We start from the raw sequence: 23,516 nt of genomic DNA on the forward strand, positions 1-23,516 counted from the left end.
ATCGGACCTTTCCTTTTCATATATTTGACCTCCCGACCTTGATCTTACAGTACAGACTTCTTTTAAAGATTGAAAATTTTAACCCTTCCAGTATCCTCTTCAAATGGTTGTTGCTAAGGCTTTTCATATTTCAAAAGTATATCCCTTGTGACAAAAACTTTCTGTTTACACCAAAATTTTTGAAACTCTTGACTTTGCAGTTTGACTTAATAATGTTGGCACTGGGCTGCCATAAGGGGACATCAGTGTTTTACAAACACATGTTATTTTAAATCAAAATCCAAAATTTAATGACCTTGAATATATGTAATCAAGGAACAGACCTTTATATTTTTGTATATTTGATATCAAAACTGAAAAGTTTAAAAAAAAATAAGCAATCCTTTTGATAAAAAAATCTGAATATTGCCTTAGTTCTTGGTAAGATAATTGATAAAAATTTAAACAATGTAGTGATAATTTTTTATTTTCCCTAAAATCTTTGATCTCATAATTCCTCCTCCTCCTCCTCTTGCCTGATGGTTTCCTTCAGTAGAGAGTCCGCGTCTTTAATCCTAAATAACACTGGTATATGTTCCAGTGCCGAGTTTGTAGTTTGTAGGAACTGAACCCAGTCTTGTAGGGATTCTTTACTAGAGTCACTTGTTATACACATAGCGTACACCGTACCGTCCTCCTGTTCGTGGACCGATTTCTGGGGGACTAGGGCTGTCTGTTCCTCACCAGACAGGGGGGTCGTGAAGTCGAACATGTCTGTAACATATACTGTACATATGATTCATTTCAAGTTGTAGACTATAGGTTTATTGGTCCTATAAGCATCGCAAAGAGTAAGTAAAAGTTATAAAAAGATTATAATGGCTATAAGCCTATCTGCTCACCAATTCAAGCATTTATTTTTAAAATCAAAATTTTACCATCTTGAGAATTCATACATAAATTCTGTTTTCAATCAAAGGTGCTTTTTTCCAAATTTATCATAGGCTACCTCCAGAATGGGATACCTAGCTATGTTTGCTAAACTTACAATTACCTTAATTAACTGAACACACAAATCTTTGTTGGAATAAAAAAAAAAAGCTTGATGTCTGTCAGTCAAAATCTTTTAAAGTGTTCAAAGATTTATAATATTATTCTTGCTTTCAAATCTTTTACAGAATTCTGGCAAGATAATCTATTTAAGTACACATGTACCCACCTTCTACATCCTCTTCCTCCAGGGCTTTGTAATAGTCAGGGTCCTCTCTCGTTATTTCGCCCTCTGGGTCCGTTTTGAGGAAGAACACTTTCTGACAGACTTTCCTGAGATAGACATAATGTTCCCCCTCCACTATGATGGGTTTAGATGATGGATGTCGGGAGAGCAGTTCTCTCTGTTTAGGACTCTGGGCACTGGCTATAAACTTACCACTCCTTATTGATGAGGTCTCACCTTCTTTTGAATCCTAACAATATTCAAAATAATTCTGCAATTGCATCAGAAAAGGAGAAAATGTATGGTTTAACACTGAAATAAAATCCCCAATCCCTGAATACACTAGACAGAGGACTAAGGAAGATTTGTTCCAATTTAGGCTACCAAGCATATAAATCATGAATTTAAAATTGTGAAAGGCATAACATGTTGAGGTAAACAAAGCTGCAACACTTTTTAAGTAATCTGCAAAATACAACTGAATTCCATTATCTTGAACAACGATATCTCTAGGACCAGGAATACCGTATAAGCAGAATTTTTAGCGAATTAATTTTGGCATTATTAGCGAGGTTCCCATGATTGCTAAAATTGAATATTGCTAAAAATTAATTGCGCTTTATTTGTAATACAATGTAACTTCTTTAGTGAGCTTTTGAAAATCACTAAAATTACATCTCGCTAGAAATAAAATACCAATTTTTAAGGTCAAATCGCTAAATCTGTGTCTCGCTAAAACTCATACGGTATGTCAAAGTGCCTTGGCAATCCCAACCATCCTTTCCTTAATTTTTTACCCCTGTTATCTCAAATATCTTGAAAAATAATCTGGGTTGAGTTTCCGATAACCTGGGGCCGTTTCACAAAAGAACTTACAACTGAGGCATAAAACTTCAGTTTATTGTAAAATTTTGCAAAATTAATTAGTTTGTTAAAAATTGCTAGCATAAAAGTAACTTTCCATATACCAAGCCATTTTCTATTTAATATAAGTGAGAAAAATATGAGCAGATTTAAATTTTGGTCTTAATTTTTTTTGTCTAATCGAATCCCAGGTTTGACTGTACATAGAGGAATCCCATTGTAAGTAAAGAAGTCCAACACTGATAAAGAATATCATTTTTAAATCAATAAAATAAATCTGCTAAATGAATATAATTTTTTAATCAAATATTTTTTTTTTTTTTAATCTTTGAAGCAACTAAATGCAAATCATTTGTTAAGCTAACTTACATTTACAACTGTAACCTTGGTTTCCAAATCAAAACTCATTCTCTTGAGAGCCAGGACAGCCAGCTGTATGGGGTCCTTATGCAGACTTTTTAAAACCAGAAGTCTCTGTCGAGACTGGTACTGGTTTGTACTTATTATATAGAGGGCTTAAGGTCGGGGGAAACAGGGGTTCATGTACTTAAACTTGGGCATCCAATACAGCATCCTCAGGAACCGGGTAAAGACTTTGGATCTTTGGGAAAATCTGGATATTATCATACTGCCAGAATTCTTCATCTGGTATAACACCTGTGAATATAGATGATGAATAGATGATAAGTGCATTCATTCTTTGTTGCAACTTCCACACTGTATGAATTTTAAATGATGAAAAAATAACATTGTGAAACACAACTATTTTTGTCTTAATGAGTTAATGCAGACTTTTAAAAAAAATTAAATAATGATAAAAATAGATAATTTGAAAAACATCAGTTTACTCTGACCTATCTATTTATTCATTCTAAGTTTTAGTATAGAAATAAAAAGTAGAAAGCTACCATTATCAAACATTTTTGTTAATATCTGCAGTGCAGCATCCTGTTGCCGTGGGAATGGTGTAAATTCAGCAGCAATCTTAGACGTAGGTAGATACTTCCCCTCCGGAAATATACTGAATATCATCTTGTAGACTTCCAGATTATACTGCAGTTCATATTCCTCGAGTTTACCAAGGGCTAATTCTCCAAACTCTATATGCCCTCTCATGTACAGTCCTGCATTCAGTTTGTAAATCTTAACAGCAGTGTTGAAAGTTTCCTGGTTTTTTTCACCACTTTGTTCCACTTGATTAAATATTCTATTCACAAACCTATCTGTCTTGCTCTCGAATGTGGCCACGTTGATTTTGTAGGGGATTTTTGCGACGACGTCGAGTTCTTTCCCTTTATCCTCCACCAGTTTGGCGTCTATCTCCTTCTCCTCTTCATCTTCCTTACTTTTCTTTTTCACTTCTTTTCGGTTTTTAAATCTATTGTAGAACATTAACGACTTTGTCTGGTGATAGTTTCTAACACAGCTGCTCTGTAGTAAGCTAAATAGAAAAAAGAAAATGCATTAATTTGAACATTCATGCACTTACATGTAGAATATGCACTTCTACAAAAGTGTGATTTAGAATCTTTTGATTAAAATCATATTGATTCAAGGTTCATTTTGTTTCAATGATACTACTATATTCAGGCCTTAAATGACTCTTCTTTTTACAAGTACATTTTACCCTCTCTACTAAAAAGTTTAAATTGAACAAGAGGTCCTTTAGCCACAATGCTTACCTGAGCACTGTGGCTCCCTAAGAAAAAGCATTAATCAGTTCAGTATTGAAAAGTTCAATTACATAAGTGGTCCAAACCTACCCCTAAAGGTGAAAGGGGGAGGGGGGTGTTGGAGGTTGATGATTTGAATCTACATGTGTACTACCTGAGGATGCTTCCATAACAATATGTCCAACCATTGCCTTAATAATCTTGCAAAGAAGATTTTTGTTATAGTGTGTAGTCCTTTGTAAAACTGATCATCCACTGTGACCCAATCTACCCCCATTGATCATCCTCTGTGGCCTGTTCTACCCACAGGGGTCATGATTTTAACAAACATGAATAAACACTACATAATAAAGATTTCACTTTTTTATGCCCCTGTAAATGAAGTTTCAGGGTTATATAGTTTTTGTCCCGTCCGTCTGTCTTTCTGTCTGTCTATCTGTCTGTCTGCTTGTCCGCAAACACTTTAACCTTGCCCATAACTTTTCAAAGGATGCAGGGATAGACATTAACTTTTCCATTCACTTGTCCTTCTGGCAAGTGAACTACAATTTTGACTTGTCTGAACGCAAAACTTGGTTGCCCAAAAATTTTAAAGAAAAAATACCAGTTACTGTATCTTAATTTGTTACTGTAAATAACAAAGAGTTATACAAATTAATTTCTATTTAAAACTTAACTGCCGGGGGAAAAAAAAATCATTTTTCCATATGACGATGATGCTACATTTTGTAAATATATGTAAACAACTTTCCTGTCTTTAACTTTCCTATTAACACACACAGCAATGCACTAATAATATTTCCTTACAATTTTTTTTTTTTAATTTAATTTTTTTCCCCACGCTATTGAGGTCACGCAAAAAGGAAAACAGTTACCATGTTTTGAATCACTTATCAAGATACATCGTACATCGAGAACAACTGGTGTTCTTTATATTCTGTATGTGAATAAATAAACTATTTTATTATATATATTTCATAAGAATGTAATTTAAGTTCATAATAAGTTGTCAGACAGAGACCGTATTTTTTGAAAACTACGAAAGAAAACAGAATAACGAACCTATTTATAAATAAAGGTACAGGTATGATCCAGAAACGCTACCGAGGAATTCCGAATGCAAAAACAATGTTAAGTTTTTGGCGGAAATCAACTGTTCAAATTACTGTTTTCTTTATAAACTAATGTAAGATTAAAAAATTTTTTCTATCAGGAATATCCACTTGCCTGATCGGACAAGTATATCGACGGTTTCACTTGCCTGAACTGATGATTTACTTGTCCCTGGTAATCGGACAACCGTTAATGTCGATCCCTGGGATGGCACTATGGATTTCATTATTCACAGAATGATGTATTCCTGTGAAAAGACCTTTCTTTGGGTACCATCAAAGTTTGACCTCTTGACCTTGGAATTTGACCTTCTTTCATAAAAAGATACCACACTTTAACCTTGTCCATAACAGCTAAGGCTTTCATACTTCACATTTGTACTGTGACAAGACCTGTCAGTGGGTATAAATATTTTTGAACTTTTGACCTTGACCTAAGAGTTTGACCCACTTTCTAAAATCTTTATCCTTGGCTATAACTTTTTACCAGTTAGAACTAGGGCTTTCATATTTCATAGTTGTATTCCTTGTAACAAGACCTTCCTTTGGGTATCAATACTTCTGACCTTTTGACTTTGACCTTAGAAGTTTGAGATGCATTTAAGAAAATATAACCCTTGACATAAGTTGCCATAAAGGGGCATCAGTGTATCATAAACACATTTCGTTACCCCATGTTTTCAAAAGATTTTGTTTTCTTTTCAATTTTTTAGTTTATTTCTTTTTACGAAGGGGTGTATGGATGGGGAATTAATTTTTGATTGGTATTAATGGAACCTTTTACTGAATCTACAAGCACCAGATATTTAACATTGATATTCATAATCAATGAAACTTAAATCTTACAAAGTGCTTCTCTTGCAGGTTTTTATGAACAACAGGAAGGGAAGAAAGGGGGTTCAAAGAAAAAGCTCTCTAACTTTTGACAGGTGCTCTACTAATCAATCTGTCTGGCTGACAGTGGAACAAATATTGAACAAATACCATTCAATCATTTGTCTCTTCCACAGATGACATTAACATTAAAATTGAACAATCCAAAATATAATATATACTTGAAACATGTCCATAGGACATGCATGCCCCAGTGGTTAATGAGTGTATATTAGTAATGCATCATGAAATTTTGTATTAATGTATGAAATTTGATGAGAATATCTTGAATAGTTTCTTTATATTTGAGCTAAACACTAATTTAAGAAAACTTAGATCAAGGTCAAAGTTGAGCTAAATGCAAAATTTAGAAGTGAGATCAAGGGAAAGGTCAAGGTCAAAGGAAAGGTCAAGAAAAACAAATATCATTTCAGTTGCATACCAGTAGATCTCATCAATATAGATCTATCAGCATAGGAAGTTTGATAAAATTATCTTGAATAATTTCTTTGAAACTAAGCTTTGAACTGAACTAAATGCAAAGCAGGATGATAGGATAGAATGATGAAGGATGAAAGGACAGAAGAGGAGTAGACGGGCTTTTGTCTACATCTGGATGCAGGCAAAAACCTGTCCACTTCCCTCAATAGAATATTCAGTAGAACACCTGAGAGTAGTGGTCCTATACTGGACCCCCCCTTCCAGGTATCTAAAGAGATGAAAGAAAAAGTGAGCAAGCTCACATACCCCATGCTCCCCCAAAACTCAAAGTGCTGAAAATCCCGGAAAAAATGAAAGAATCAGAATTTCCCGGTAATATGCACATCTACAAATTGTGTCCTATTCTGCAAAGTTTGAAGAAATTCTGTGCAGCGGTTTATGAGGAGTTGCGCTGACAAAATGTTCACCACTATATTCAAGATATCCCCAAAAACCTAAGTTGTAAAGTGCCGAAATTCCAAGTAAAATAAAGGAATCGGAATTTCCTGGTAAAATGCACATCTATACATTGTGCCCTAAATATCTGCAAAGTTTGAAGAAAATCTGTGCAGCGGTTTATGAGGGGTCGCGCTGACAAAATGTTCATCTCTATATTCAAGGTATGGCCAAAAATCTAATTTGAAAAGTGCCAAAATTCCCAGAAAAATAAAGGAATCGGAATTTTCTGGTAATATGCACATCTACACACTGTGTCCTAAATATCTCCAAAGTTTGAAGAAAATCTGTGCAGCGGTTTATGAGGAGTTGCGCTGACAAACTGTTCATCTCTGTATTCAAGGTATGGCCAAATGCTTAAGTTAAAAAGTGCGGAAATACCCGGAAAAAATCATGGAATCGGAATTTCCTGGTAATATGCACATCTACACATTGTGTCCTAAATACCTGCAAAGTTTGACGAAATTCTGTGCAGTGGTTTATGAGGAGTTGCGCTGACAAAAAAAAAGGACTGACTGACTGACTGACACTCTGACGGACAGGTCAAAAACATTATACCTCACGCAACTAGTTGCGTGGGGTATAAATATTCAGTAGAGTGTACACCTTAGAGTAGGGGTCCTATACTGGACTCCCCGTCCACTTCTCTGAAAAGAATATTCAGGAGAACACCTTAGAAGAGGGGTCCTATGTTCGACTTGCAAGTCAGAAGTCCCTGATTGGGGCAAACTAAGATCTTATGCAGACCTCTGGATTTCTATCAATAAACCATTAATAAATGCACCTGGGGTTTTTATAAATAGCGGGATATATACATCATTCTGATCTATAGGCACTCCCTATCTTAATTGTTTAACAAATTTACATCTTCTATACTAAAAGTAGATGCATTTTTTTAAAACAATTAAGATAGGGAGTGTCAATGCAGCAATGCTCTGATCTATCATATGATGTACTGATAGAATTTCAGAGACCTGCATGTGGATCTTACAGCCTGTACAATCAATAATCCACATGATCTGATCTGATCTGTTCATAAGATAAAGAGCAAATGACATCTCAATCTTTTTTTGTTCTACTTGATTAATACACACCTTGCATTTGCAACAAGAGCTTTTCTTTTCACTGCATGGCCAACATCTCTTGATAATAAATTTCGTAAACACGTCAAAATCTGTCTCTGTGTCATGATCTGTTCATAAGATAAAGATAATACCATCAAGTATGATACCATAAACAAATATTTCTTGTATAGAAATAGAGAATAATATCAATTGAATATACTGTAGCATCAAGCATGCTAAACTCTCTCACCTTTCATGGGCATCGAGGAATTTCGGTCTCGATTGTGCAATCGTAACTCCTCGGTCATTTCATTACATGACATTTGTTTAGAGGAAAATGACCGAGTGGTTGCAATAGACTGAACATGGTTTGGCTATTCAACGAAAATGTTGGTGTTGAGAGTAAAAACAGAGATCGAATAACACGTGCTCGAAATTCAATTAACAAAGTGATCTCTTTACAATATAAATGTTAAGAGGAATATAAATGTTATAATTTCAACAAATAAATAATTGGCTTGTACATATTAAAAAGAAATCTAGTCATTTATAAAATTAGCAAAAAAAAAAAAAAAAAAGCTATATTAAGTATAAGGAGTGATATTTGGGAATCATAACATTGTTCAATATTTGGTTTTCTTTTTAATTTTTTTTTAAAGGGGTTGGTAGCAAAAATGAATAAAGTACATATATCCTAACTTGATCCACTTATACCTACATGTATATTAATTGAAATTTCCTTCATGTGGAGATATCAAAGACTTAATCCTTTTGATAAGCAAAATGTCCAGAATTAATTAAACCAATAAAACAAAACAATAATTAATTCATCAAATTTTATTTCAATTGTAAACTTTAAAATGAAAGTACAATGTATAATTATTGATATTCATTACCCTTCTCTTCGCAGGCATGTAGAATAAAACATCGCCTTTCTTTAAGGCTCATGTTGAACAAAACTTTGACAAAAGAACAATATCTTAGAAACAAAGTTAATATCATTTACATTATAAAATACACATCTGATCAACATTAAAAAACACTCATTTCATTTTTACTACATTGTACATGTACATTGTACACGTACAAAGTAATTTAAAAACAAATTTCATCACATATAAAGAAGTGGAAAAAAATATTTTTGAATATGAGGCAGAATATATGGCAGTATAAACATGATAAATGTTAGAAATTTGAAAGCGTCTTAATTTCCTGTAATTTTGCTATCTATTACATAAATATAGATTTAATATCAACACATTAACTGAGGTAGAATCCTAAGAATGATACAAAATATGACTTACAATGTTAAAATATTGCATAATAAAAAATCTGCATCATCCACATTAAACAAAAAGGACATGGACGTCATAATTTTCATTGTACAGTTTTGCAATTAAACTATAAAAATACATCGATTTACAATTAAGAAATGTTAAAGGGTTTTAAATACTCAGAACACAAGGCAATGAATTCTCACTCCTAATCAGGAACCACTACCTCTGCTGAGACCTGGTTAAATCTGGTTAAAATTTATAATAATTTTGAAGAATTAACTGTTGAATTTCTCTGTCAAAATTGGTCTTCTGGTTGAAATTTGTAATACTAGGGTAATTTTGGAGAATACATTTAACTGTTGAGTTGTCAATAAACAGAGAAGTAAAGCCAGTTTGACGTCTCTATTTCTGCTAACTTTATTTCTTAAATAAATTCCATTACTTTTAACCTCTACAGGCCCAAAATAAATCTGCTAGATTATGTAAATTTGTTTTGTAAGAGTTTGCTACAACAAGAAAATTCAATTGCAAAATGGACACTTGTTAAGAAGTTTTCAGGGGATCAAAAAAAAAAAACTTTTTAATATCCATTGTTTTATCTACATTCATACTAAACAAGCCTTACTGTATTTTGTATTTATGAAAAACAATTTTAACATCATTTAATAAAAAGAAATAATTGCATAAATTTAATCTGTTTCTTGCAAACTAGTTTTTAATAAATTTTCTTGAAATTAGACTAAGCAATGTAAAAGGAGTACATCTTGTAAATATTCATACAGACATGACAGAGAGATCATCAGACTGACATTACCTAAGAAACATTGCCAAGCATGAGGCATCTGTTCTACTGAAAAAAAATTGTTTGAAGAAAAATTAAATACCCCTTATCATAATCACACATTCACTGTACAACCAAAATAGAGCCATAGCTAGATCATAAATAAAGCCCTCTTCAGTCTGGGTCAGATTCATTGAGTACAGGTTGTATATAAATAGGAAATATTCATAAACATTTTAGCTCATTAACAAAAATCAATTAACATGTATAGAAAGACAATGGGTAAAATAAATAATAATGACCTCAAAAATCTATAATATCAATAAATAAATTGATTCGTCTCTTTATGTTCTTAGAGTTGTCTACTTGCATGTCACATTATATTATCTAAAACTGTTATTTGGGGTAGCATTTTGAGAGTATTTCACCGAAATTTCTAACGGCAAATAAATCAGTTACATCTGAGTAGCATTTTGTATATAAACTTATAATAAATTGCCATTGATACAATGTGTCTACATATGGAGTAGCATTAACAAAAATCAAGAAACATGTATAGAAAACCATGGGTAAAATAAATAATAATGACCTCAAAAATCTATAATATCAATAAATAATGTGATCGTTGCTTTTTTCACATAGATTCAGCTACTTATAATAAATCTGCCATTGATTCCTGTGTCTATCACAGCATTGTTGTACAAGAGATGGCACTGAAAAGCCTTCAGGAGCAACCATGTGATGAAATTCTTGTAGTACTAGGAAATCCTACAGAAGAGACCATTAGATTCCTGTAGGACTAGGAAGTTCCACAGGAGCAACCATTAGATGAGATTCCTGTAGGACTAGGAGTCCTTGAGACGGAGTAATTGTCCTGAGGTTGTTTGAATGCTAAAAACAGAGAAAAAAAAAGGAATTTTACTAAATGTTGAAATAAACTTCAAGAGTGAAAAATTCCCAATTACTACAGATTTTGGCTTTAAATGTTAAAAACTTCATTGATATTTGAAGCTAGAAGCTTTTTTTTAAAATAAAAAAATGTGTGTAAAGCAATTTACCACTTGATGAGATCAGCACCAATTACTTCATGCATGTGATACTGGAGTCCAAGCTTACAAATCTTAGGCCATTTCCTTTGTTCCAATTCCTATGTTTAAATAAAAGTTGATCAAACTAAATCAGACAAGTCTTTGAGAAGACTGCAGCTCTTTTTTTCTTGTACTGTTGAATAATCATGGTAGAGGAGAGTTGCAACTGGTTTTGCAACACATTGTTTTTCAAAATCGTTCTAGTTTTAATTTACAGGATCGCATATCTAAGTTTTTATTGTTAGAAGGTATGTTGTCAACATACTTTATCAGCACTACCATATTTTAATATCTTTTGTGTTTATGATGTTAAAGTGAACAAGATATGTTTGCAAAAACATACTAGCACATTTGACTTCTAGAGTTTATTACACATGTATTATGCCCCCTTCAAAGAAGGGAGGGTATATTGCTTTGCTGCTGTCTGTCAGCCAGTCGGACTGTCTGTCAGTCCTCCAACAGTTTCCATTCATTTTCTCCGCAGATGTTGCACATATTGAATTGAAATTTGGTATACAGATTTATATTAAAAATACAGAGCTGCCAACATTCTGAAATCACAAATAGTAAGGCGGGGTCTAGGGAACACCTAGGCCCCCTGCCGCGGAAGATGTTTTGTAAATGGACATCCAATCTGAGGCATGTTTCCTTTTTGTTTACGTTAAAACATTGACATCAATGTGATCGGCCTTCTAAAACTGAAACGATGATACTTGTAAGCAAGCATTGAAAAACTTCTAAATTATATTAGTAGAATTTCATAGACTGCCAACTATGAAAATACAAAAATTATAAACTTTGAATGAGAAAAACTGAAATCGGAAGAATATATAGAGAAATCGTAAGGCGTATTTTAGAGGCTGATTTCGTACGCCTTACGCCAAAATCGTAAGGGTTGGCAGCTCTGAAAATATCTAGGTCAATTTCTGTTTTGGGTACAATCAGGCCATTTTTGACAGAGATATGCCCCTTGGACTTAGAAAAATTCCAATTATTTGCACTTTCTGTTCAATACATTTTATTTGCAGAGGTTGCACATATTGAAATGAAATTTGGTGTACAGATTTATCACGAGAATATCTAGGTCAAGCTCTGTTTTAAGTACGATCGGCCATTTTGTACAGATTTATGCCGCCTGGACTTAAAAAAATTACATTATTTGCAGTTTTCGTTCATTTTCTCTGCAGAAGTAATGTTGCTTATATTGAAATGAAATTTGGTATATAGATTTATCATGAGAATATCTAGGTCAAATTCTATTTGAGTATGACTGATCCATTTTGGATAGATTTATGCCTCTTGAACGTAGAAAAATTCCAATCATTTTGGGAAGGCCGGGAGGGGGGCATAAGTGTTTTACAAACATCTCTTATTTAATTTGAATCCCTAGGCAACATCTAACTTAAAGTGAATCAAAAGTTTTGAATTTAATATTATATTATTTATTTACATGACTTTTCCATTTCAATACATGTACCACAGTCTTACCATTTGAAGGATCTCCCGGTATTTCTATTTTTACTAACCTTTTGAAGGATCTCCCAGTATTTCTATTTTTACTAACGATTTTTAAGGATCTCCCGGTATTTCTATTTTTACTAACCGTTTGAAGGATCTCCCAGTATTTCTATTTTTACTAACCGTTTGAAGGATCTCCCAGTATTTCTATTTTTACTAACCATTTTTAAGGATCTCCCGGTATTTCTATTTTTACTAACCATTTGAAGGATCTCCCGGTATTTCTATTTCTACTAACCATTTTTAAGGATCTCCCGGATTTCTATTTCTACTAACCATTTTTAAGGATCTCCCGGTATTTCTATTTTTACTAACCATTTGAAGGATCTCCCGGTATTTCTATTTTTACTAACCATTTGAAGGATCTCCTGGTATTTCTATTTTTACTAACCATTTGAAGGATCTCCTAGTATTTCTATTTTTACTAACCGTTTGAAGGATCTCCTGGTATTTCTATTTTTACTAACCATTTGAAGGATCTCCCGGTATTTCTATTTTTACTAACCATTTGAAGGATCTCCTAGTATTTCTATTTTTACTAACCATTTTAAAGGATCTCCCGGTATTTCTATTTTTACTAACCATTTGAAGGATCTCCTGGTATTTCTATTTTTACTAACCATTTGAAGGATCTCCTGGTATTTCTATTTTTACTAACCATTTGAAGGATCTCCTGGTATTTCTATTTTTACTAACCATTTGAAGGATCTCCTAGTATTTCTATTTTTACTAACCGTTTGAAGGATCTCCTGGTATTTCTATTTTTACTAACCACTTGAAGGATCTCCCAGTATTTCTATTTTTACTAACCATTTGAAGGATCTCCTAGTATTTCTATTTTTACTAACCATTTTTAAGGATCTCCCGGTATTTCTATTTTTACTAACCATTTGAAGGATCTCCCGGTATTTCTATTTTTACTAACCATTTGAAGGATCTCCTGGTATTTCTATTTTTACTAAGCGTTTGAAGGATCTCCTGGTATTTCTATTTTTACTAACCATTTGAAGGATCTCCTGGTATTTCTATTTTTACTAACCATTTGAAGGATCTCCTGGTATTTCTATTTTTACTAACCATTTGAAGGATCTCCTGGTATTTCTATTTTTACTAACCATTTGAAGGATCTCCTGGTATTTCTATTTTTACTAACCATTTGAAGGATCTCCTTGTATTTCTATTTTTACTAACCATTTGAAGGATCTCCCATTATTTCTACTTTTACTAACCGTTTGAAGGATCTCCCGGTATTTACATTTCCTTATCATTGTCAGAATGGCCTTTCTTCCTCTCAAGAAACACTTCATGAAGACCCCAGCGTTTGGTAGAGCGATCCACCAGTTCCCTACATCCCTAACTGTCAGGACAGAGGCCTTAACCAGCTGCCTGGAATTAACATAGATTACAGTTATATATCTGAATGTTACTGTAACACAACAACAGAGGCCGTAACCAGCTGCCTGGAATTAACATAGATTACAGTTATATATCTGAATGTTACTGTAACACAACAACAGAGGCCTTAACCAGCTGTCTGGAATTAACATAGGTTACAGTTATATATCTGAATGTTACTGTAACACAACAACAGAGGCCTTAACCAGCTGTCTGGAATTAACATAGGTTACAGTTATATATCTGAATGTTACTGTAACACAACAACAGAGGCCTTAACCAGCTGTCTGGAATTAACATAGGTTACAGTTATATATCTGAATGTTACTGTAACACAACAACAGAGGCCTTAACCAGCTGTCTGGAATTAACATAGGTTACAGTTATATATCTGAATGTTACTGTAACACAACAACAGAGGCCATAACCAGCTGCCTGGAATTAACATAGGTTACAGTTATATGTGTAAATGTTACTGTAACACAACAACAGAGGCCTTAACCAGCTGTCTGGAATTAACATAGCTTTAAGAACTTATATATCTAAATGTTACTAGTACTGCAACTCAAATATATTACATGTTCAGTACTGTAACACAAGAAAAGAGGCTTTAACCATCTGCCTGGAATTTACACAGTTTACAGTTCTTGATCTGAATGTTACTTATCATAATACAACAATATCACAATCTCTTACGTAATTTCTGAGTCAGTGAAGCTGAATTCATTCATCAAAGTGTCTTTGTTGATGCAGACATCTGTATATTTCTTGATGACAGTATTCACATATTTATCTGCAAAAGTCAAATTGATATACATGTACATGAAGGCACTTGTCATTATTATCAATTTTTAGAGTGTTTTTGATGGTACAATTGCGCTCGCCCCAACGGTCACACCGTAAAACATATTAGATAGTAACATTCTTATATGCAACTAAATAATGAGTAAATATACCTCATCATTCTTAGCTAGTTATTTTGTGAGTTTACAATAGCCCAATTTGACCTACTTACTACAAATATTTTTGCTGATGGAGAGTTCTTTCATCACACTGATCACATGATCTCGATATGCCTCAGTGAACACAATACAATAGTCATCTAACTCAGCACCAAGCTTGAACAGCTTAATCTCATTGGCTTGTTTTAAATCATCCTGAAAAAAAAAAATCAAAGTACTTAACCAGGGTTGTGCAATCAAAAATTTTGTTTGTTTGCTCTTTGTCTTGTCTTTAGTTATCAAAAATCAGCTATTTTTATATCAACAGTAAGTCTTGTTTTACATCACCTGAGGAAAAATATGTACTCTGCAAGTCTTACTAGCTGTTTATCAACAGCTGTTCTTTAATAAGTGTTGAATATTTTGTGTAAGACTTACTAATTGTTTATCGACGACTGACCTGTCCTTTTGTGTAAGACTTACTTATTGTTTATCGCAACTGTCCTATCCTTTTGTGTAAGACTTACTTAATCTAATTGTTTAGTCTAATTGTTTATCCATGACTGCCCTATCCTTTTGTGTAAGACTTACTAATTGTTTATCGACGGCTGTCCTATCCTTCAGTAAGCTGTACAGCTGATGTTTCACTATCACTGCCGGTAATCTTCCTTCAAACTTATCTAAGGGAAATAACTCTTTGAGATGGAGGAGAGACACTTTGGTGTCAGAGGGTATCTCAGCAGCTAATAAAAACAAAAGTTGAAATGAAATGTGTATCATTTTCTTCAATATTAACAAGTTTATGACAGGATCAATACTTCGACAAGCTAAAATTTCTGTACATGCATGAAACCATATATTCATTTAATCTAAAATTATAGCAAATAATATCTCAAGAAATGCAAGCCAGATTCTAAGCTTTAGTGTGTTGCTGATAAAAGAAAGTGTTTGGTTCCTACTGGAAAATGAAGTTCCATTCACTCCATCATTAAACTCAGGTGTGTCTGTGGCAGAGGAACGTGAGGCAGTGCAGATTCTTTTTCTGGACTTGTACAGATCATTAACCATCGACCTCTTGGACATAATTTGAATTCTACAAAAATGAAAACATAGAGTTCACAAAATACTTTTGTTATTCCCAACAAAGTTAAGACTTCATTCTGACTTGCTAAAAGTTAAACAAGTCAAGCAAGATAACAATATCAATTAAATGTCACTCAATCAGTCAATAGCAGTTCTATTGGTAAGAAATTGCAAATGTCAGTTAAAACCTGGGGATCAACATGTTTAAAGCAGAAACAAGCCTAAAAGGAGTTTACCCTGCGATTAGACACACCCGCACTTGACTCGTTCTTCTATTGGACTTCAAAGCTGAGTAACCACAACCTGTGCCGGGTTGAAAGTTCTGATCGGAAAAATTACTTTTGGAAATCCTGTTTGTTCATTTAAAATAGAACAATGAAACGTCTGCTAACTCAGTAACTGAATTTTGTTTCCAGCAGACACTGAAATGTCATGGAAGCTTCCATATTTAAGGAACGGAACAAGAGAGAAAAATAAATTTTATTGGCTATTAATCCACTTCCGCTATTGTACTTTCACTTTCAACACGTGTAAACAAAAAAAAAGTGGTAATGTGTAAAAATTATGATTTTTTGTCTGAATAATCAGTGTATGACATGTAATTCTTTTTACTGTGGTCGAAATGAAGCGTTCGTATGGAGAAATAGAGGACGATCCTTCGTGTGGGGCCATCAAAAATAAATATCGAAGACAAGATCAAACTCCTACATGTACTTCTTTAAAAACAAGACCAAACAGTTTGTTTAAAGGAACGGGCAATTTTCCATTTTTTAGACAGCCGACAGAAATAGGCTGTTTGTCTCTAGACATAAAAAGGAATTTCCATAATGACAGGAGTCAGTTAAAATATTATGTAGAACCAAGAGACATTGAGAGTGTTAATTTTGATTTAAGAAAAGGTTATGATAATTTCATAGAAAAGGATGAACATTCAGAAGAGTATATCAATGATATATTGAAGTGGATCCGTTGTAACAGAGAAAAGTTTCTGCTGGAAGATGAGAAGAAAAAGTCAGACAAAGAAAAGGGAATGATTAGGTGAGCTTAGAGGATGACTACCTGTAGTACCTGTAATTTTTTTTTTTGTTACGACAAAATTATATAAAATTTTTTGATTGAAAAATATCTAAATATTCATTCTTTTCTTTGGTTGTAGATATATGATATAAACAACATCACACCACTGTTTTGATCTTGTCCCTGGTATCAGCCCTTGGATGGTCTCGGCCTGCGCCCTCCAGGCTTGGGCCGATATCAATCGCTCGGGATGATACCAGGGCCGAGATCAAAACAGCAGTGTGATATTCTATATTTAATAAACAGAACATATAATAATTATTTACAAAATGTGATATCATAGTAGTATTATGTTCCATGTCATTCTAATGTTTTAAATCAGAGAAGGTCCTCTATGGCATGATTTCAAATTATATCCCAGAAAATAATAATTCATTCATTTAAAAAATTTACACACATCATGCATACATGTATACATTGTATTTCTAAAAAAAATTCCTTGATTTGAATTACAGGAATATTCATACTGATTTTGTTTGCTGGAGGGGACTTCTGACAAAGCTGCTCTGCACTCCTTATGAAAACAGGGACGGATGGCTTATAGCTGTGACTCGGTACAAAGACACATTTTACATGTGTGAATTTGATACTGAAAGTCGAAAACGTCAGAAGCAAGAAATGTCAGAGAGGCAAAAGGAAATGTCTTACTGGGGCTGGAAATTTGAACAGTATGTAACTTCGGGTAGGTATTATTTCCGACTACCTGTCACAACCTAGTACTTTTTATACACATGATACAATATCACATTGATTTAAACTTTAGATTCATATCTATGGCACGCCAAATTCACAAAAATGAGCAAAACATAGTTTCACAGTCGATGAACTAGGTTTATCGGTTGTAAACTATAGTTTACGGACTGTAAACTATAGTTAACAACGTTAATGTATATTTTACATCTGTAAACCATATTTAACGCGATAATCTATGTTTCACAACCGTAAACTATACTTAACACCGAAAACAATCATTTGTGATTGCAAAACATATATTATCTGATAAATACAGTTTCATGATTGTAAACTATGGTTTACAACTCTTAACTATTGTTAAAGATCATAAATTATAGTTTACAGACGTGAATCTATGTTTATCAACAAAATCTATCGTTAACGTTTTATTACAGACAGATAAACTTAGATTAGCGTTTGTAAACTATAGTTAACAACCGTTAAATATAGTTTTACAGGTAAAAACTATACTTAATGAATTGTAAACTATAGTTTACAGTTTGTAAAGTATAGTTTACAGTCGATAAACCTAGTTTATCAATTGTGAAACTAGGTTTAGCATGCCAAATTCACAAAAATGAGCTAATCATAGGTTCACAGTCGATAAACTAGGTTTATCGGTTGTAAAGTATATTTTATGGACTGTTAACTATAGTTAACAGCGTTAATCTATATTTAACATTTGTAAACCATAGTTAACACGATATTCTATGTTTCAGAACCGTAAACTATACTTAACACAAAAAACATTCATTTGAGATCGCAAAACATAGATTATCTGATAAATACAGTTTCACGATTTGTAAACTATGGTTTACAACTCTTAACTATAGTTAACTATCGTAAATTATAGTATACAGACGTGAATCTATGTTTATTAAGAAAATATATTGTTAACGTTTTAATACAGACAGATAAACTTAGATTAGCATTCGTAAACTATAGTTAACAACCGTTAAATATAGTTTTACAGATGAAAACTATACTTAACGGATCGTTAACTATAGTTTACGGTTTGTAAACTATAGTTTACAGTCGATAAACTTAGTTTATCAATTGTGAAACTAGGTTTAGCTCATTTTTATGCCCCGCCATGAATATGGCCGGGGCATATAGTGTTTGTCATGTCCGTCTTCCGTCCTTCTGTCCTTCTGTCCTTCCGTCCTTCCGTCACACTTTGCGTTTAGCTCTGTTCAAAGCTAAGTTTCAAAGAAACTATCCAAGATATTTTCATCAAACTTCATATGCTGATAGATATTGATGAGAGCTATGCAACTGCATCAACATTTTTTGACCTTGACCTTTCCTTTGACCTTGACCTCACTTTTTCTTAAATTAGTGTTTAGCTCAGTTTTAAACATACCATTCAAGATGGTGTTATCAAACTTCACATGTGGATACAAACTTGAACGGATGATGCATATCTAGGGATGAACACTACCAGACTTGCTTCGGATGCTGGATCTGACCTACATTTTCCAGATAAGTGACCAGATTAAAGTTTTTGGAGCAGGTCCATTCCTAAGGAACTATAAGCCCAACTTGGACCAAACTTGCATGGATGACCTATATTTTCATTCCCAAGTAACTATAAGCCCTACCTGAACCAAACTTGCATGGATGATGCATCTAGGGACGGACACTACCAGACTTGCTTCGGATGCTGGATCTGACCTATATTTTAATTCCCAAGTAACTATAAGCCCTACCTGAACCAAACTTGCATGGATGATGCATCTAGGGATGGAGACACTACCAGACTTGCTTTGGATGCTGGATCTGACCTATATTTTTATTCCCAAGTAACTATAAGCCCTACCTGAACCAAACTGATCAAATTTTATACACATACAAATTTTCATGTTGCTTTACTAATATATCCTTGGCGGGGCATTTATGTCCTATGGACATATTTCTAGTTGTGAATTTGGCGTGCCATACATATCTGCAATTAAATGCATGAACACATGATCTCAATAACTACTTCTTATGGAAATTAAATCACTTAGATATGGTTGTTTTTTTTACTATTATGCAAATTATTTAAAAATGCTATGTTTGGTAAGTGATAGTTTCTGCTGTTCAATTGCTTTTCTCCAACAGATAAATCAGATGGTGTTCCAAACACAGAGGAGCCAGTCAATAATTGTGAGGCATTCTGTACAGTGGTCAGATCAAGGCTGGAGAAGCACTCGCTGTGTAAGGAACTCAAGGATTTCAATACCATATCACAGCTTTAAACTGTGTTCTTTAACAAAAAAATGTACATTCTGTCTATGATTGTCAAATAGGTACTACAAAGCAGGTCTCTTTAGTGGTTGTTAATTATACCCCCGCTCCGAAGGAGAGGGGGGTATACTGTTTTACCCTTGTGTGTCTGTCCGTCTGTCTGTGTGTCCGTGTGGCTGTGTGTCCGTCCGTAACAAATTTTCGTCGCAGTTTTCTCAACAACTACTCATCGTAGATGCTTGAAATTTTAACACAATCTTCTCTGAGGCATGCCATATGGTGGGATACATTTTTGTTCAAATCCAATGTCAACTTCCTGTTTGTCTGTGCATCTGTCCGTTTCATACATAACAAATTTTCGTCACAGTTTTCTCCGCAACTATTCATCGTAGATGCTTGAAATTTTAACACAATCTTCTCTGAGGTATGTCATATGGTAGGTTACATTTTTTTTTTAAATCCGATGTCAACTTCCTGTTTGTCTGTGCGTCTGTCCGTTTCATACATAACATATTTTCGTCGCAGTTTTCTCTGCAACTACTCATCGCAGGTGCTTGAAATTTTAACACAAACTTCTCTGAAGCATGCCATTCACTGGGATACATTTTTATTCACATCCGATGTCAACTTCCTGTTTGTTGTGTGTCTGTCCGTTTCATACATAAAAAATTTCGTCGCAGTTTTCTCATTAGCTATTTATAGCAGATGCTTGAAATTTTATTACACTCTTTGTTGAGGCATGCCATATGGGGGGATTTATTTTGATATGAATCTGATGTCAACTTCATACTTTTCTGTGCATCTGCCTGTAATTGAACTTGTGTATATTAACATGATAGTGCTTATTTACATCAGAGCTGGGGTATTACTAGTTTTGCTTGCTAAGATATGACAATAATTTTTGCACTCAAATGTCCATGTTATTACAAACTGGAAAACTATACCATATAAAAGGAGAGTGCTTCAGGTACCTTATATTTGCAAAGAAATGCTAAAACTATACTACAAGTACAATGCAATAAAAATAGATCAAATCATGAATTACAGACACAGTGAGACTCTTAACAAACAAGTTTGTGAAACACTGATGCCCCCGTATGGCAGCTTATAACAAGGGTTGAATTCTCACAAATGCATGTCAAACTCCAAAAGTCAAGGTGAAACCCAAAGGAAGGTCTTGTTACAAGGAATACACTTGTGAAATATGAAAGCCCTAGTTCTAATCTTCCAAAATTATGAGCAAGTTTTTAAAGTTTTTTAATTATTGGGTCAAACTCTTAGGTCAAGGCCAAAAGGTCAAAATATTTATTCCACCTGAAAGGTCTTGTCACAATAAATACACATATGAAGTATAAAAGCCCTAGCTCCAACTGTTCAAAAGTTATGGTCAACGTTAAAGTGTGGTATTTTTTGGTAAAAATAGGTCAGATATCAAGGTCAAAATTTGGTGGTACCCAAAGAAAGATCTTGTCACAAGGAATGCACCTGTAAAATATGAAAGCCACAGCCCCACCCACTCAATAGTTTATATGGGTAAGGTAAAAGGTGACAACAGACAGACAGAAAAACAGGCATAAAAAGTACCTGTCCCAAGGCAGTGGAGTAGTAAGGTATGCTTGGAGTGATGCATTGACTATATATAAGCTTTTTAGGTCACCTAGCTGGGTCACTTAAATGACCTTTCACTACATGTATCTGTTTTTCCTCGAAGTGCATGCTTTACAAACTTCTGAACGTTTTCAGCATTTTGGTAGCATTGTAAATGTTCTAAAAGCAACATGAAACAAAATTTGCTAATTTCATTGCCATAGTTTAAATGGGGCCCTTCATCAATTTCAAAAATATTAAGTTCTTCACTCTTAAACATTTAATATAGACATTTAACATGCAGACTGTCCTTCAAGATTCTGAAAATGTAGAATTAAAATGCTTGAATACCGGTATTATGTTTTAACATTAAATAAAGCCAAACTTATAAAAATGTTTAATCATTCATTTTCTTTTAGTTAATTTGTGGTCATTTTTCTTTTCTCTGTATAAAGTGTTCTCTGGAGAAGTTGATGCAATTGATCATCAAGCAGCTGATTCATGTAAATATGTAGAATTCAAGACAACAAGGCAGCTAGATAATTATAGACAAGAAAGGAACTTTATCAAGTAAGGATAAGACATATGATGTTTGTTAAAAATCTCTTCAAGAATTCTTGTTAATCACTCAATTTTCCCAAAACTATATTTTTTAAGGGAAACAAAATTTTCACCAATGTTGGTTATTGCTCTAGATAATTGTTAATACATGTATTAGAATTATATGAGATAATTAAATTTTTGCGAGAAGACACTTTCACATAATTATGCAAAAATAGTTTTGGGAATTAAAAGTGATCTAAGTATTACAGGTACAGTATATAGTAGGATGTCAGACATCAACTCCATAAAGCTTGAAAGAGTATAAAAAGGGGCATAACTCTTGATACTCAGCCTAACATTATTTCTATTTTAGGTTTAAGTTAATAAAGTGGTGGGCCCAGAGTTTCCTGGTGGGTATTCCAACTATTGTCTGTGGTTACCGTGACGATGATGGGGTAGTTCATAGCCTAGAGAAAATGAAAACTCTGAAAATTCCTCAGCAAGCCAAGGCAAGTCACTGATAAACATTAAATTATACAAACAGTGACAGTTTTTTAATCCAAGTCAAAACATTCATGATCGCAGTGAAATGAATGTTCTACTGTATTGTCCTGACTATTTGCAGAATGAACGCGATGGTTGGGACCCAGTGATTTGTTTTAATTTTCTGGACAAATTTCTCTCTCATGTGAAGAAAACCTGTGTCAAAGATGACCCCAAGTAAGTTACCATCATCAAGTCATTTAACCCCTTTTTCTCTCCATAACATTGTGATAATCCTGTGACCTTTTCATCCATTGTGTTGTAGGACAGTTTACTTGTTTGAATGGACACCCCCAGGAGAGATAACCTGTTCTATTCAGGACCCTGGCTCCAGATTTGAGTTCCTGCCTCAGTGGTATACAGACAATGGCTGAGTGCCTGATGAACAAGTGTGATCTTATTCCTAGAACAGCGAGAGCCAAATTCTCACAAATATCCCCTTAATACGGGCCATGTCTACCACACTGAAGAACTCCATTCTTACAAACTTATTATGATTTATTTGATATAACACAGTTATCAAAAAATGTTGAAAATACAGATACTGGTACATTTATGATGTTAATAAAGTAAATATATTGCACTTAGTACAGTAAAACTCAGTTATAACGAAGTCACAGGGACCTATGAAATCACTTCGCTATATCCGTAATTCGTTATATCCGTATAAAGAATTCATTAAATTCATATAGTGGGGGATAACTTCATTATATCCTTGAATTCGCAATATCCGTGTTCGTACTAAACGAGTTTTACTGTATATGTTTTTCCTATAAGTTATAAGAATGTGAAATGTAACACTTTTTAAGTTATACTACACATGTATAGCACATAAAGTCATAAACAGAGGCATCCAGCTTCATAAATTCATACAAAACCATACTGATACAGATGAATTTTGTTATTTCGAACACCAGTATCTCCATAATTAGGAATATCTCAAAGTTAGCTTGCAGTCCCAATCTCTTAAATTTGTCATGCTTTAAACCCAGTTATCTCAAATCA

General features: G+C 33.7%; 2 protein-coding genes and 1 pseudogene across 3 annotated transcripts; 1 reads left to right on the forward strand and 2 right to left on the reverse strand.

The window, feature by feature from the left end:
• Positions 1-445: 445 nt before the first annotated feature.
• On the reverse strand, positions 446-8,037 carry LOC134252805 (evolutionarily conserved signaling intermediate in Toll pathway, mitochondrial-like; annotated as a pseudogene).
• Positions 8,038-9,574: 1,537 nt separating this feature from the next.
• Positions 9,575-16,203, reverse strand: LOC134252793 (inactive serine/threonine-protein kinase 19-like). 2 transcript variants are annotated; one of them, XM_062735313.1, is made up of 9 exons: positions 16,037-16,203; positions 15,677-15,810; positions 15,309-15,460; positions 14,792-14,933; positions 14,473-14,569; positions 13,611-13,767; positions 10,834-10,922; positions 10,365-10,666; positions 9,575-10,077 (listed from the first exon to the last, which is right to left on the reverse strand). In XM_062735313.1, exons 2-8 carry the CDS (start codon positions 15,798-15,800, stop codon positions 10,621-10,623), a joined length of 807 nt encoding a protein of 268 aa, XP_062591297.1. In that variant the 5' UTR covers positions 15,801-15,810; positions 16,037-16,203; the 3' UTR covers positions 9,575-10,077; positions 10,365-10,620. The 2 variants fall into 2 exon arrangements, with proteins under 2 accessions (XP_062591297.1, XP_062591298.1); XM_062735314.1 differs by having other exon boundaries at positions 16,054-16,199.
• Positions 16,204-16,314: 111 nt separating this feature from the next.
• LOC134252794 (decapping and exoribonuclease protein-like) lies at positions 16,315-23,395 on the forward strand. Its single transcript, XM_062735315.1, has 8 exons — positions 16,315-16,838; positions 17,333-17,559; positions 19,713-19,808; positions 21,881-21,995; positions 22,342-22,477; positions 22,594-22,688; positions 22,777-23,098; positions 23,262-23,395. The coding sequence occupies exons 1-7, from the start codon at positions 16,423-16,425 to the stop codon at positions 22,883-22,885; spliced, it is 1,194 nt and encodes a 397-aa protein (XP_062591299.1). The 5' UTR covers positions 16,315-16,422; the 3' UTR covers positions 22,886-23,098; positions 23,262-23,395.
• Positions 23,396-23,516: the final 121 nt, after the last annotated feature.

This window comes from Saccostrea cucullata, unplaced genomic scaffold (genome assembly GCF_032062105.1).
Source record: "Saccostrea cucullata isolate Sc308-1 unplaced genomic scaffold, CSIRO_AGI_Scuc_v1 ctg101, whole genome shotgun sequence".
Taxonomy (NCBI): domain Eukaryota; kingdom Metazoa; phylum Mollusca; class Bivalvia; order Ostreida; family Ostreidae; genus Saccostrea; species Saccostrea cuccullata.

Coding starts and splice junctions, on each gene's coding strand:
- LOC134252793 (XM_062735313.1), bottom strand. CDS start 15,800: ATGTCCAAGAGGTCGATGGTTAATGATCTGTACAAGTCCAGAAAAAGA. Junction 13,768..14,472: donor TTCACTGACTCAGAAATTAC/GTAAGAGATTGT, acceptor TGTTAATTCCAG/GCAGCTGGTTAAGGCCTCTG. Junction 10,923..13,610: donor ACCGGGAGATCCTTCAAACG/GTTAGTAAAAGT, acceptor ATTTAAACATAG/GAATTGGAACAAAGGAAATG.
- LOC134252794 (XM_062735315.1), top strand. CDS start 16,423: ATGAAGCGTTCGTATGGAGAAATAGAGGACGATCCTTCGTGTGGGGCC. Junction 17,560..19,712: donor TGAACAGTATGTAACTTCGG/GTAGGTATTATT, acceptor TTTCTCCAACAG/ATAAATCAGATGGTGTTCCA. Junction 19,809..21,880: donor GCTGGAGAAGCACTCGCTGT/GTAAGGAACTCA, acceptor CTCTGTATAAAG/TGTTCTCTGGAGAAGTTGAT.